The sequence below is a fragment of the Sphaerodactylus townsendi genome, linkage group LG08 (genome assembly GCF_021028975.2).
Source record: "Sphaerodactylus townsendi isolate TG3544 linkage group LG08, MPM_Stown_v2.3, whole genome shotgun sequence".
Taxonomy (NCBI): Eukaryota; Metazoa; Chordata; class Lepidosauria; order Squamata; family Sphaerodactylidae; genus Sphaerodactylus; species Sphaerodactylus townsendi.
Genome location: NC_059432.1, coordinates 5,387,221 through 5,401,007, shown reverse-complemented (window position 1 = coordinate 5,401,007; position 13,787 = coordinate 5,387,221). Strand labels below are relative to the sequence as shown.

The window sequence follows — 13,787 nt, the reverse complement described above, 5'->3', positions numbered from 1 at the left end:
TGATGACACTTTCTATCGTGACTGCGACCAGTGCAGAAAGCGTGTCATTTGAAATACGGCCTACAGTTTGATAGTAGGGTAGCCAAAAGAGAAATAGCAGTTCTGTTCCCCTGCAAGAACTCTTTCCTAGCGGAGCTTTTTTTGGATGGGGCGCTACTGGCCAGTACTTTTGAGGGGGCTCTCCCAAATCCTGAGGGGATAATTGGTGGAAATTGGTGCAGTCTCATGTATGAGCACCAGAATTGTTTTTAAAGCACTGGCTATTAGCAAACACTTCTTTGTGAAGATAGATGGTGTTGAGCGCATTGGGAGCTCTTTTTCAGAGTTGAGACTCTTTAAAATTTCAGGCCTTGTCTGGCGCCTCAAATGCCTGCTGTCTCTGAGGGGAAAGCAGGCGACAAGACCCCGTGGCCTTTCCTTTTTCTCTCTTTCCTGGAAGACCAGCAGCTCTGTATGTTCTTCTTCCTGAGGCAGAAAGAACCCCGATCAGATCGGTGGCTGCCATGTCCCTTGGTTGCCTCCAACGTGATTTTTCTGCAACTCTGAGGGAGGCATTTCTTTCTCCACCCTCCCCTGCAGAACAACCAGGAGGGAAAAGAGGCAATCTCTCCCCTTGCCACGTGCTGGCTTACAGCCACGAGAGCTGCCGTCAAAGGCTGGGCTGTGTGGAGCAGCAGTGGCGTAGGAGGTTAAGAGCTCGTGTATCTAATCTGGAGGAACCGGGTTTGATTCCCAGCTCTGCCGCCTGAGCTGTGGAGGCTTCTCTGGGGAATTCAGATTAGCCTGGGCACTCCCACACATGCCAGCTGGGTGACCTTGGGCTAGTCACAGCTTCTTGGAGCTCTCTCAGCCCCACTTACCTCACAGGGTGTTTGTTGTGAGAGGGGAAGGGCAAGGAGATTGTCAGCCCCTTTGAGTCTCCTGCAGGAGAGAAAGGGGGGATATAAATCCAAACTCCTCCTCCTCCTCCTCTTCTTCTTCTTCTTCTTCTCCTCCTCCTCCTCCTCCTCCTCTCTGGGGCAGCCCCTCCATTCCCAGAGGGTCAGTTATTTCTCTGTAACCTTAAGGTGTCTGTAGACTTATGTAAAAGGGATCTTGAGAAATACTGTTAATGCTTGGTGAACCACTATGTGTGTGTGGCTTAAGTTGTGGAAGTATGAATTTCTTGGATTTGGACACCAGAGAGAGGGAGGAAACCGCGATGTGCTCCATATGTCTGGGGAAACTGATGGAAGTATAGCTTCTTTCTGTAACTGAGAGAGCAAAAATCCTGTCACATAACGGTTTGAACCAACCTGTCCTCGTGTACTACCACCTGAACCTTCTTCCTGCTCCCATTTTTCCTTGTTGAGCAGAAATTTCCCACTGCCTCCCTTTCCCTCTGGCTAGTGTCTGGGGTGGATATTCCATGAAAGCAGCAATATCCCTTTCCTGTCTGTGGAAGGAGGAATTCCCGCCCTTTATTCGTGGAGCCCAGGCAGGAGCTCTCGGCCGGGCGGCTTATTTTTATTCCTCGTTTGCTTGCTGTTCAACGTGGCCCTGCCAGGATCAATTCAGCGGGACCGGTTCGTGCCTCGGTCTGTTCCCTGTGGCCCTCTTAGCTCCCTCTGGCCCAAATAACTGTTTCTTCTAATATTGCAGGGCTCCGAACAGCCAGCGTAATCATCGCCCTGACTGATGGGGAGCTGCAGGAGGCTCAGTTTTATTACGCTGAGAAAGAAGTGAGTTTTGGTCTCATCTTACTCATGACATTCGGCCAGTGCTTTTGGACAGTCTGTGTTTTACTTTGTCAATGTCCCTGCATGTCTCCTCCTCAAGACCTTGTTTAATGCATTGCTGCCTCCGATCTAGGCTGACAGAGCCAGGGCCCTCGGGGCAATTGTCTACTGTGTCGGTGTGAAGGACTTCAATGAAACCCAGGTAACGGTGGGCCTATGTTCTCTTCTGCGCAATCCAGTGGGGTGGATTCTTGTATGGCATCATGGAAGATCTGGTCTGCAAAGGGAGGCCCTTTAGGCACAAAGCTCCTAAAACATTTGCAAAACATTTGTGAAACGTTTTCAATCTTCCCTCTTTACCACGATGTATGTCTGCACTCACCCCCTTGAAACGATTCTTGGCAGCCATTATGTATTCCCCCCCCCCTTTTTAGTTAGTTTTTGAATCGATGTTTCAGTGCTGAGCAGCCTTTGTGCTGCTGTTCTCCATATCTCGTATAATCAGTGTCCCAAAGATTGCCACCTACAATAAAACAAAGCCTCACAGAAATGGTGCAGATAAACTGGAAGAATTGGTGCAGATATGGTGCAGATATGGTGCAGATATGGTGCAGATAAACTGGAAGAATTCCCTTGCTGAGAATTCCAAATCAACAATGAAAAGACCTCTGAGTGTGAGACTCAAGGGTGCTGTGGTACCTGCCAGTTCCTTTTCTGGGGCCGGCCGAGTGGTTTTAGAAAGGTGGGGGCCCGGGGATTGTCCAGCAACTCTTCTGATTAACCGTTGGAGATTTGATTGGCTGTTCACATTTATAAAAACGTTGCTTTTGGCAGCAGCAGCTTCCTCATTGTGTGACCGAAAGTAAGTTGTGGCAGACATTTTGTGGCTACCACCGCCAAGGGCATAACTAGGGTGGGACAAGGCAGGGGTGCCCTAGGCGCTGCTTGAGAGGGGCACCAGAAGCCCCCAAGCCCTGCCCCCACCATTGAATTGTGCCTCACCCGGCCTTGAACTGTGTGCTCCCCAACTCCATGGGGTGGTGGGTTGCGGGGGGGGGGGGCGTGCAGCTCACATTTGCCCTGGGCCCCATCTTTAGAAGATATGCCCCTGCCCTCAGCAGCCATTTTGTGGCTGTACCCATTGTGCTGTGTCAGAATTCCAATGGTGCCTGTAGGATTAAAAATTGCAACTCATACTTCTTGTTTGCTGGGTGTCCTCACTCCCCTCCTCCCCTCACTTTTCTCCTTTCCCCCCCTCACGTCTGTGATGCTCTGTCTTTGCAGCTCTCAACCATTGCTGACAGCATTGATCACGTTTTCCCTGTGACGGGTGGGTTCTACGCCCTCAGAGGAACCATTGATTCTGTAAGTGGACTTTCCAGAGGCCCAGTAAATATCCCCCTTTCTTGATCAACTCAATCAATGAGAAACGTCCCTGATGACAAACAGATCCATTCTTTCAAATCTATAGATTCTGAAGAAATCTTGTATCGAGATTTTGGCAGCTGAGCCGTCAAGCATCTGTGCAGGAGGTAAGATGTAGAAGAACTGGATATTACCAAACTGACTCAAGATGCATCTGCTGTATATGTGTGAATAATATCTGTGCTTTTTGAGTGTTCTGATTCTGATTCTTCATACAGTGTGGTGGGTTAACCTTACTGACTCATGACAAGTGAGTTTTTACAGATGATTTTTTTGAAATGGCCATCTTTTTGGAACCACGAGTGTGTGAATGAGTATGTGTATGTATATGCACACCTGTGTGCATGATGATTCACTTTGTAGAAACATATATATGCACGTGGGGAGGAGTTGTAGTCAGAGGGCCCAGTTGGGTCCCAAACCAATGGTATGCAAAAGGTCCGATCTCAGTAGATTTCACATATATGCAAACAGATGCCTGCAGAGAGCTCCGGTTGTGGATCTAGGAAAGAGATGTCATCTTCCTCATTTCACATTTGTGGTGAAATATTGTGGGACGTTGTCTTTTGAAATTCCAAGGTGGTGAGATTTTTCCTGAGGAAGAATGAAATAGCCTTTGGCTTTACCTGTAATGATGTTTGTGTCACCTGTCTTTAAGGACAGCATCGGCATGGCTTCATCGGCATGGCTCATCTTTTTCTGATCTGACTGTTTTCACAGAAGCCTAAGAAGTAAGGAACATACCTAGGCTGAGTTTTATCTTGTACAGAAGATTCCTGTTTGCACAGACAGGGAGAGATCAGTTAGAATACATCGGCCCTTTCCACACATCTGTAAAAACATTTCCAGGCAGGAGATAAAACTTTTCCTCTATGGAGGTCTGCATTGTTCTTTCCCTCTTACATTCTGAAAATGTTTTATTTCCAACCTGGAAATGCTTCATAAGAACACCCTCTCACAACTATACTTTTCTCTGAAACGTTTTTGAAATGTCTTCCCTTTCTGTGTGGTCAAATGTGCAACTTTATTTATCCCGCTGTGTTTTCCATGTCTCTGTGCCGTCCCTGAACTTTCCCCTCGGCACCATTTTATCATGTCACTCCATTCTCCCTCGCCTCCTTATTTCCATAATTTCTCTGTTTTTTTTCTCTTTTGGGAGCGTTAAAACTTTGAAGCATTGGGCCACTCCCCACTCACCAAAAGCCGCGGGGTCACCTCTTTAAAAGACACGAGGAGGATGGACGTTCCCTACGTCACCAGCGCCCACTGCGCAGCTGCCCTTAATTTGCCGCTCTCCCACCTCCTTGTCGCGTGGCAAATTAGGTCCTCTGAAAAGAGCAACATTTTCAAAAACCCCGCAGGTGCCGCAGGGGGGTGGGGAACCTCGGCTGTTTATGCGCGGCTGATTCGCTCTGACGCGCAGCTTCCGGCCAATCAGGAAACAGGAACCGCCATTTTGTTTAGGGAGGGTGTCCCCGTCAGAAAGTGCTCGGAAATTGAGACGTGTGCACAACAAGACGTGCCAACACTGCTCTTTTTTGCTCAAGCTCCACTGTTTTGCAGCTTGGCAAAGTGCCGCTGAGCACAGGGTTGTCGGCGGTGTAAACCGAAACCGATTTTTACTTTCATTTTTCTGCCCAAGCAATTTGCAACAGGTAGTGACGTCAGCATGTGCAGACGTCTCAAAACAATGCGTTCAGCTTATCCAAACGAACTTTTCGGGTCAGCCAATCAAAATGGAGCTCCGCCTTCGGCTGGCTGCAACTCCCACGTGTAAATGATGCACACGCGTGCCAGCCAATCAGAATGCTTGATTGCCTCTTTGACTCTTGATGTGGAACCCCGCGCTATTTCCTGAATGGAAAATGAGTGGGGAACAAATGTCTCCGTTGTCAAAAGCCACGGAGGCTTTTCTACGAGGGGTCGCTGCGGGGTTGCACTCAGACGAGGTAAGTGGGGAGTGGCCCATTGATTACACCCAATAACAGAGAACCCATGAATTGAGTCTTTGAAGCATCAATTCTACAAATAGCCAAAAAAGTGAGAAAAACCCCTCATGGCAGCCATGAAACATTTCAAGGGGATGAGTGCGAACAAACGGGGGAATCAAAAACATTGTGCAAATGTTGTGCTAACTTTTTAGGTGACTTGTGCAGAAAAGACCATAGAATTAAACAGTCGGTGGGAGCCTAAAGGCCATTTAGTCCAACCCCCTGCACCACACAGAATGATTTAAATGATCCCTGACAAATATTCATCCAGCATCTGCCCCAGGGAGGGAGAACCCACAATATCCCTGTTCAATTAATTTCAACACCGAACTGCCCTTATTGTTAAAAAGTTTTTCCTAATATTCATTCATTCATTCATTCATTCATTCATTCATTCATTCATTCATTCATTCATTCATTCATTCATTCATTCATTCTTTCTTTCTTTCTTTCTTTCTTTCTTTCTTTCTTTCTTTCTTTCTTTCTTTCTTTCTTTCTTTCTTTCTTTCTTTCTTTCTTTCTTTCTTTCTTTCAATTTTTATACAGTACAGTACAATATCTCGTCAGTATCTTCTCACATAATTTAAACACGCTATTACGAGGCTATTGTACTTTGGTCACACCAATGGTGGGATCCAAAAATTTTAGTAACAGGTTCCCATGGTGGTGGGATTCAAACTGTGGCTTAGCGCCAATGGGGCTGGGCGGGGCACGACGGGGGCGTGGCCGGGCATTCTGGGGTGGGGCATTCCTGGGCAGGGCTGTCGCAAGGACGCAGCCACTGTGCCGGTCCTTGGGCGGGAAACGAATGTACGCAGGCGCAGGCTGCCACGCACGCCGGTGCACCTCCTGCTAGACTGCTTCAAGTTCTGCGCGCTACTGCTGAGAGGAGGGGCGTAACTAAGGCAAAAATCACATGGCAAAATCACCCATTAGTAACCCCCTCTCAGCTCACACAAATAATTAGTAACCTACTCTCGGGAACCTGTGAGAACCTGCTGGATCCCACCTCTGGGTCACACCACGAGATGACAAAAAGACACTGAAAAAGACAATAATGCTTGGAGAAGTTGAAGTCAGCAGGGAACAAGGAAGACCTGACGGGAGATGGATTGACTCAATCGAGGAAGCCACAGCTTTTCAGTTTGCAAGACCTGAGTAAGGCTGTTAATGATAGGAAATTTTGGAAGGCATTCATTCTGAAGGTTGCTGTAAATCAGAAATGACTTAATGGCAGTACACACACACACACACACACACACACACACACCCTCCACTACCCACTGAAACAGCCCCCTCCCCTCCTCTAAATGACAGCCCTTCAAATACTTAAAAAGTGTAATCATATCCCTCCCCCCTCCTCCAGACTGATAAGGCTTAGTGTCCAAATCTCTAATCTTCCTGTTTGCTGTCCTCTGCACCTGCTCTACAGTTTCTATGTCCTTTCTCTAAAAAGGCCTCCCGAACTGGACACAACACTCCAAATGGGGCAGTGTATACTGTGGTAGTGTCACATCTCATGCCTAGATGCTGCGCCTGTCCTGTTGATGACATGGCTCTCTCGCATTTCTTGTTTTGCGGCCCTGCCGATTGGCAGCAGCCCAGTCTTTGCACGCTGGGGTCTCTCTGTTGTCCTCGATTGAAAACCACCAGAAGACTTTCACTTCACAGAGTCTCTCTGTTCAAAGTCCGAGTTTCCAGCAGCTTCTGCTGATGCTCCCCGTTGGCTGAGTGGATGGAAAGGGAGTGCTGGATGTGGCACCCAACCGGCCACGTCAACTCCCAGGTGCGGATGCGAACCGTCAGCTTCTCGTCAGAGTCACGGAAGCAAAGCCGACAGCCCAGCCAGCACGTACCAGCTTAGGCCTGGGCTGACCTTTTCCCCTCCCGCTGTCTTGTCAAAATCAGAATTTTTGAATCTGACAGTAACTAAGGAAGAAAAGGACGCCGGCAGAGCCACGGCCCCAAATTAGACAGAGTTAGCCATTTCAATAGGCCAGCGTTTTCCGGAGCAGAGCTGGATTGCGGAAGACGAGGAGCGCTTCTCCTCGGGGGAGCACAAGCCAAGAATCCAAGTGGCTGTCTGGTCAGCCATCGAAAAGAATTGCTGGGCCTTTCACTCATGCCCCTTTGATTGGGGGTGGGCGGGCAGGGAGAGAGTTGGTGTTTTTGAAACGGGCAGCTGAAGCAAGAGAATGAAATGGGGTGTTGAGGTCAGAGAGAAGGGAGGAGAAATAAGCATGACTGACAAGATGGTCCTCACCGATCTCCTAAATCTCAAGAAGTCATGATTTCAACAGACCTTTTCACTCAAATCTGTTCTGAATGGAAATGAGACCTGAACCCCTATTTGGTAAACAGAATAACTGAACTTTCCCTTTCATGGAGAATTTAGCAGGTGACTGAAGAGAGAACCAAAGTCCATGTCATGTTTGAACTGCTTTCCTTCTTTGACCATGCACCTGAGATGTGCAGCTTACCTTCCCCTTAACGGATGTGCAGTGGAAGAATGTGTGCAGTGTATGTGTAGCTTCCATGTTTGTGTGTGTCCAGATATCTGTACACAGAGATGGCTTTTTTGTTTTGTTTTAAAAAGAGGTGCTGGTTATCAGGATGGGCCCCCTGGCTCATCCCCCCTCCCCCTTCCAGCCTTCCAGGAAACGAAAACTAAAATGCAGCCATAGCTCTCCAAGGTGTGGCCAGGCCCAGTGGTGGGATCCAAAAATTTTAGTAACAGGTTCCCTCGCCAGCCCCCCCCCTCAGCAAAGGGGGCAGAGGCGTACCTAGGCAAACCTGAGCCCTGGTCAAAACCTGAGTTGGATGCCCCCCCATGGGCAGCCACCCCACCACAACCCCAAAAATTATTTTTGCACCAGGTCATTTCTAAATCATCATCACATTATAGAAAATGCCCCAACTCACAAATCTGAGCACAGCAAGGGTGAAACACACAGGTTCTTTGATAGAGACTGGTGAGATAAAAGGCACGAAAGGCTGAGAATCAATGAATTGCAGTACCTGAAAGGGATTCACCCAGTTCAGGGAGTGACATTATTAGTCGCAATTGCTATATGGAACCTTCACGTTCAAAGGCAGTAGGCCTCTCGGGGAGGCGAGGGCGTGGAGACGGGAAAGCGGGCCCAATTAGTAACCCCCTCTCGGCACACACAAATAATTAGTCACCCACTCTCGGGAACTGGTGAGAACCTGCTGGATCCCACCTCTGGCCAGGCCCCTGTCTTTTGTAATGTTAACTCTGTATTTGAATGTTGGTATTCTTCCCTTTGTTATCTTACTGTAACTGCGGCTCTTGGGCCCGGCTAGGGGGCGGGCCAAGGGCAGCAGGGATTTAGGGTTTTGTTCTTTCTATATTCCTCAGAAATCGTCTATCTCTCGCATGCTTCAGTTCTTAATAAAGTCTTACATTTTTAAAAGAAAAACTACATTCTGGTGGCGTTCGCTGCGTGGAGGCCTACATAAAAGGGTGCCTGGTGTGCGCGGGGGCCAAGCGGACTCAGGGGAAGCCACAGGCTTCAGCTGCTTCCCACCCCCGAAGATCCCTGGCAGGTGATTTCGATGGACTTTTTCATGGACTTGCCCACAAGTCGGGGAAAGACGGTGATTTGGGTAGTGGTAGACCTGTTTTCCAAGCAGGCCCATTTTGTCCCGTGCTCCTCCCTGCCCACAGCCAGTCGCTTAGCCCAGCTCTTCGTGCAGCACATATACCGCCTGCACTCCGCTCCGGAGAAAGTGGTGTCGGACAGGGGCGGTCAGTTTGTCTCTCGGTTCTGGCGGCACTTCCTAAAGTTACTAGGCACAGAACAGGCCCTTCTGTTGGCGTTTCATGCACCCACAGATGGCCAGACCGAACACACGACCCAGACACTAGAGCAGTACTTAAGGTGCTACATAAACTACCATGAGGACAATTGGGTCGACCTGCTCCCGTTCGCGGAGTACACCTACAATAATGCCGTGCACAGCAGCACCGGGAAAACCCCCTTCGAAGTTGTGTCAGGCCAGCAGCCCAAGCCCTTCCCCTTTTTGTCAGATACGTCGGGAGCATCAGTAGAACTCCAGGGGGGGTGCAGTCTATCTGGGAAGCTTGTGGCCCCATGCAGAAGGCACTGGACAAAGCGAAACGGGCCTATAAGGAGCAGGCCGACAAGAAGCGTCGCCCCCTTCCTCTGGCTGTCGGAGATTGGGTGTACCTCTCCACAAAGAACCTCCGGGGTGATGTCAAATCGCAAAGTTTACTATGCAGACTTTGTTTATGGGGTGGGTTGCCGTTACCTTCTGCAGTCATCTACACTTTACCCCCTGCAGCAAGCCAGGTACTCATTTTATTTACCTCAGAAGGATGGAAGGCTGGCTACCTGAAACTGACTTCTGTCAGGATCAAACTCGGGTTGTGAGCACAGTTTTGCCTGCAGTACTGCAGCTTGCCGCTCTGTATCATGGCCCTGTATCCATACTTGTGTGTGTGTGCGCGCGTGCGTGCGTGCGTGTGTGTTGTATGCATGGGTAGCCAGTGTGGTGTCATGGGCAGAATGTAGCTTTGATATCAAATATGGCTTCTGTTTAGGACTGCATTGGACCAATATTGTTTTTATTTGTAGGCCACCCTAACTGGAGGTTTTTGGTATTTGTGGTACTTTATGTGGTATTTTTTTTAAAAATAACCATTGTTCTGTTGACATTTGTGATTTGCCTTGAGTTCTGCAAAGTACAAGGTCAGTTAAGTATATATTTCAATGAATAAATAAATCTTTTTTTCCACCTGGGGATGCTGGGAGTTGGGCCTGGGCCCCCCCCCCCCCCCACCCGGCGTGTCAAGCAAGTGCTCTTCCACTGGGCTGCTGCCCCTTCCTTGAGTCGTCTCTTGCACGAGGCCTTTTTCTTTCTAATCTCAGCATTTTTTGATGTCTGCAGAATCCTACCAGGTGGTGGTGAAAGGCAACGGCTTCTATCATGCCAGGAATCCGGAACAGGTGCTCTGCAGCTTCAAGGTCAACAGCACAGTGACCCTCAGTAAGTCAGCTGGTTGGTGGGAGGTACCGTTTTGCTCCGGGCAAAGAGTCAAGGGCGCTTCTTCCAGGCAGTGCCTTGGTGAAGGATGAGCGGAAAGGAGGATACTTAACGCTTCTTAAGTCTGTTGTGGCAGCCAGAACTCCGGGGCCCATCTTGAGGCACGTGCTTGGGAAGTGTTCACAGTACAGGATGTCCCTGGGCACGAGTGCACGCAGAGCTTACCTTGCAACTGTGTGCTTCCCAGTGTGTTTTTCCTGCTTGCACTGGCTTCCGGTTGAGTTCCGAATCATTCATAAGGTATGGGTGCTTACCTTTAAGGACTTACGCGGCCTGGGACCTTCGTACCTTCGGGACCGTCTTACCCCATATGTCCCTACATGGCCTCTACGTTCGTCAGAGGCCAATTTACTGGTGGTCCCTAGCCCCTCAATGATGCGGCTGGCCTCTACCCGGGCCAGGGCCTTTACAGCCCTGGCCCCTGCCTGGTGGAACACTTTACCACCAGCTATCCGGGTCCTGCGGGATCTTGGAGAGTTCCGCAGGGCCTGTAAGACCAAATTGTTCCACCGGGCGTTTGGAGGGGCCGGCCGCTGATGTGCCCTTTCCCTTTCCCTCTCCCTTACACTCTGGGTTCTCCGCTCTCCTGTTTTATTTTCCAGGGTGGATCTATGAAGTTTATGTTTTACGTTGGACGCCTATGTAACGTTATTAATTGCTGTTTTAATGGGGTTTTTATTGTAATTATTGTTTTACTGTGTTGTTCACCGCCCAGAGCCCTTCGGGGGAGGGGCAGTATATAAAACCAATTATAAATAAAATAAATAAATAAAATAGGGAAGACTCTCTGCGAAGCATCCATATCTGATCTGATCCACTGTTTGGCCCGTCTCCCACTTCCTTGTTCAATCCATGTGGGAGGAACTGCTGTTGTGTGAGCTGGGAAAGCTGGGAGGAGTGAGAAAACCGAAGAAAGAGAAATGCATGTTCCTTTCCCTTTGCTTTCCCTGAGAATTTGGAAGCTGCGGACATTCTCAGATCTGACAGCGTGGTTAGTTCCAGAGAGGGGGAAATGTGTGCGTAACCCAAAATTCTAGGAAATGTATCCACTCAATGCTAAGGGGACAGCGTGCATAAAAGCCCACTGTGGGCTTTTTAAAAGTTTAAAAGACTTAGGCTCATTCCGCTCATGCAGAATAATGCACTTTCAAACTGCTTTCAGTGCTCTTTGAAGCTGTGCGGAATAGCAAAATCCACTTGCAAACAGTTGTGAAAGTGGTTTGAAAACGCATTATTTTGCGTGTGCGGAAGGGGCCTTATAGTCTAGACCCGTGGTGGCGAACCTTTGGCACTCCAGATGTTATGGACTACAATTCCCATCAGCCCCTGCCAGCATGGCCAATTGGCCATGCTGGCAGGGGCTGATGGGAATTGTAGTCCATAACATCTGGAGTGCCAAAGGTTCGCCACCACGGGTCTAGGGGTATTCCTGTCCCCTCAGCAGTAGTTGTAATGTTGTTGTCATGGAGTTGGCGGTATACTTCCGCCTCCTTTAGATTGCAGAGGGAGGCTCACATGGCTGTCTACAAAAAGTAAAAAATTCCCTCCAGATAGGAAGTTAAATAGGGGTTAGAATGTGTTGTTGAATCTTTTCCCGCCTGGCCAGCCCATGGAGTTGCCTTGCCCTGGATGAGATGCTGGGTCTATCAAGTCAAGACAAGCAAGGGCTTCCCAGAGTCCTGGGCTGAGTCATTTGCTGCCTGCTCATTTCGGCTAAGATGCCAGCGATAAAACTCGGGACCTCTTGCGTGCCCAGCAAGTGCTCTCTGGCTGAGCCTCAGCAACCCCGAATCTCCTCTTTTTTTGGCATTTCCCCAGCATTTCTAGGACAGCACAGAAGAACGGGTCAAGTATTTTTCCCCCAGTACTGTGGTCTTCATTGCTATTTATAGCAATTTAACCCTAGCATCTGGACATGGCCCACCCACCTTAGTGGAGGGAGGGGAGGGGGAGGCGTGGCATGCAAGGGAGGGGAGGGAGGGGGCCCAGCATCTGGACCTGGCCCACCCACCCTAGCGGAGGGAGGGGAGGGGGAAGGGAGGGGTGGCATGCAAGGGAGGGAGGGGTGACATGCAAGATGTGGTGGTGTGGTGGTCAAGACTGGTGGACTCTAATTTGGAGAACCGGGTTCAATTCCCCACTCCTACACATGGGCTAGTCACAGTTCTCTCAGAACTCTCTCAGCCCACTCAGTGGCCAGCCACCTCTGGATGTCGCTTGCCTTGAAACCCCTACTGGGGTGCTATAAGGCAGTTGTGGCTTGATGGCACTTCCAATGGGTACCACCCCCCCACCCCCCCCGTGCTATTTAAACATCACTGAAAGAGAGAAAAGCACGCCCCCAATCTCCACCTCCTCCAGGTCGGCCTTTGTGCTGCTTCCCCCAATTCTGCTCAGGGTGTACAAAGCAACGATCATTTTGTTTGTTTGTTTTCTTCAGATGAAAAGCCGACCGTTGTTCAAGACACGTATCTCCTGTGCCCTGCTCCCGTGATTGAAGGTGTTGGACAGTGAGTAGAACACATTTCCACATTTTGGGTCAAAGCTTAGAGAGGCGCTTGGGAGTTTTCCCAAGATGGCACAGCTGGAGGAGAACTTCTTGATTCTCCACGGTGAGGAAAGTTGGCACCTTTTGATTGCAGACGTCCAAATCCGCTCTTCAGTGTGCTTCCACTTCTACTTAATTTCCCTACCCCAGATGTCTCCCCAGAACTTTGAAATCTGAACTCTTTTTACAAGATGAAGAAGAAGAAGAAGAGTTTGGATTTATATCCCCCCTTTCTCTCCTGCAGGAGACTCAAAGGGGCTGACAATCTCCTTGCCCTTCCCCCCTCACAACAAACACCCTGTGAGGTAGATGGGGCTGAGAGAGCTCCGAGAAGCTGTGACTAGCCCACTAGCTGGCATGTGTAGGAGTGCACAGGCTAATCTGAATTCCCCAGATAAGCCTCCACAGCTCAAGCGGCAGAGCTGGGAATCAAACCCGGTTCCTCCAGATTAGATACATGAGCTCTTAACCTCCTACGCCACTGCTGCTCAAGATGACTCAAATTTAGGAGAAGGTTGGACTGGTGGCTGCCATATCATTTAGTTTGGCCCTAAGTCAAGAGCCTGTTTACTTCCCATGAAGCATCAGAGCACGGGATGCCAGTTATGAAGGTGGTGCCAATCCACTTGGCGGGGATAATGCACAAGTAGTCTGGAGACCAGATTATGATTACACCTTATCAGCCCCTTCTGCCAGCATGTCCACTGGCCATGCTGGTGGGCTGGACATGGGATTTGTAGTCCATGAACATCTGAGAGCTACAGGCTGCAGACTCCCCCCTGTTCTCGGGCAGGGTCTGCAACCTGTGGCTCTCCAGATGTTCATGGGCTACAAATCCCACATCAGCCCCTGCTGCTTCCAATTGGCCATGCTGGCGGGAGCCCATAATTTATCTGGAGAACCTGAACTAGGGCAGGGGTCTTGTGTTGGTAGGGCCTCCCCCCCGACAGTTTCAAGAGCGTGTCCTGCTTGGCTCCACTTGCCTGAATGGGCAAGAGCCCAAATTCTTGAGGCTGT

The 13,787-nt window shown here is 49.5% G+C and overlaps 1 protein-coding gene across 1 annotated transcript in view; it reads left to right on the top strand.

Moving 5' to 3' along the window:
- ANTXRL (ANTXR like) overlaps positions 1-13,787 on the top strand; it is a 61,092-nt gene that overhangs the window by 14,976 nt on the left and 32,329 nt on the right. The window contains exons 6-11 of the mRNA XM_048504850.1: positions 1,642-1,721; positions 1,852-1,920; positions 3,003-3,083; positions 3,190-3,250; positions 10,067-10,165; positions 12,663-12,732. Coding sequence (XP_048360807.1) covers positions 1,642-1,721; positions 1,852-1,920; positions 3,003-3,083; positions 3,190-3,250; positions 10,067-10,165; positions 12,663-12,732 — 460 coding nt within the window. The remainder of the gene's footprint in view (positions 1-1,641; positions 1,722-1,851; positions 1,921-3,002; positions 3,084-3,189; positions 3,251-10,066; positions 10,166-12,662; positions 12,733-13,787) is intronic.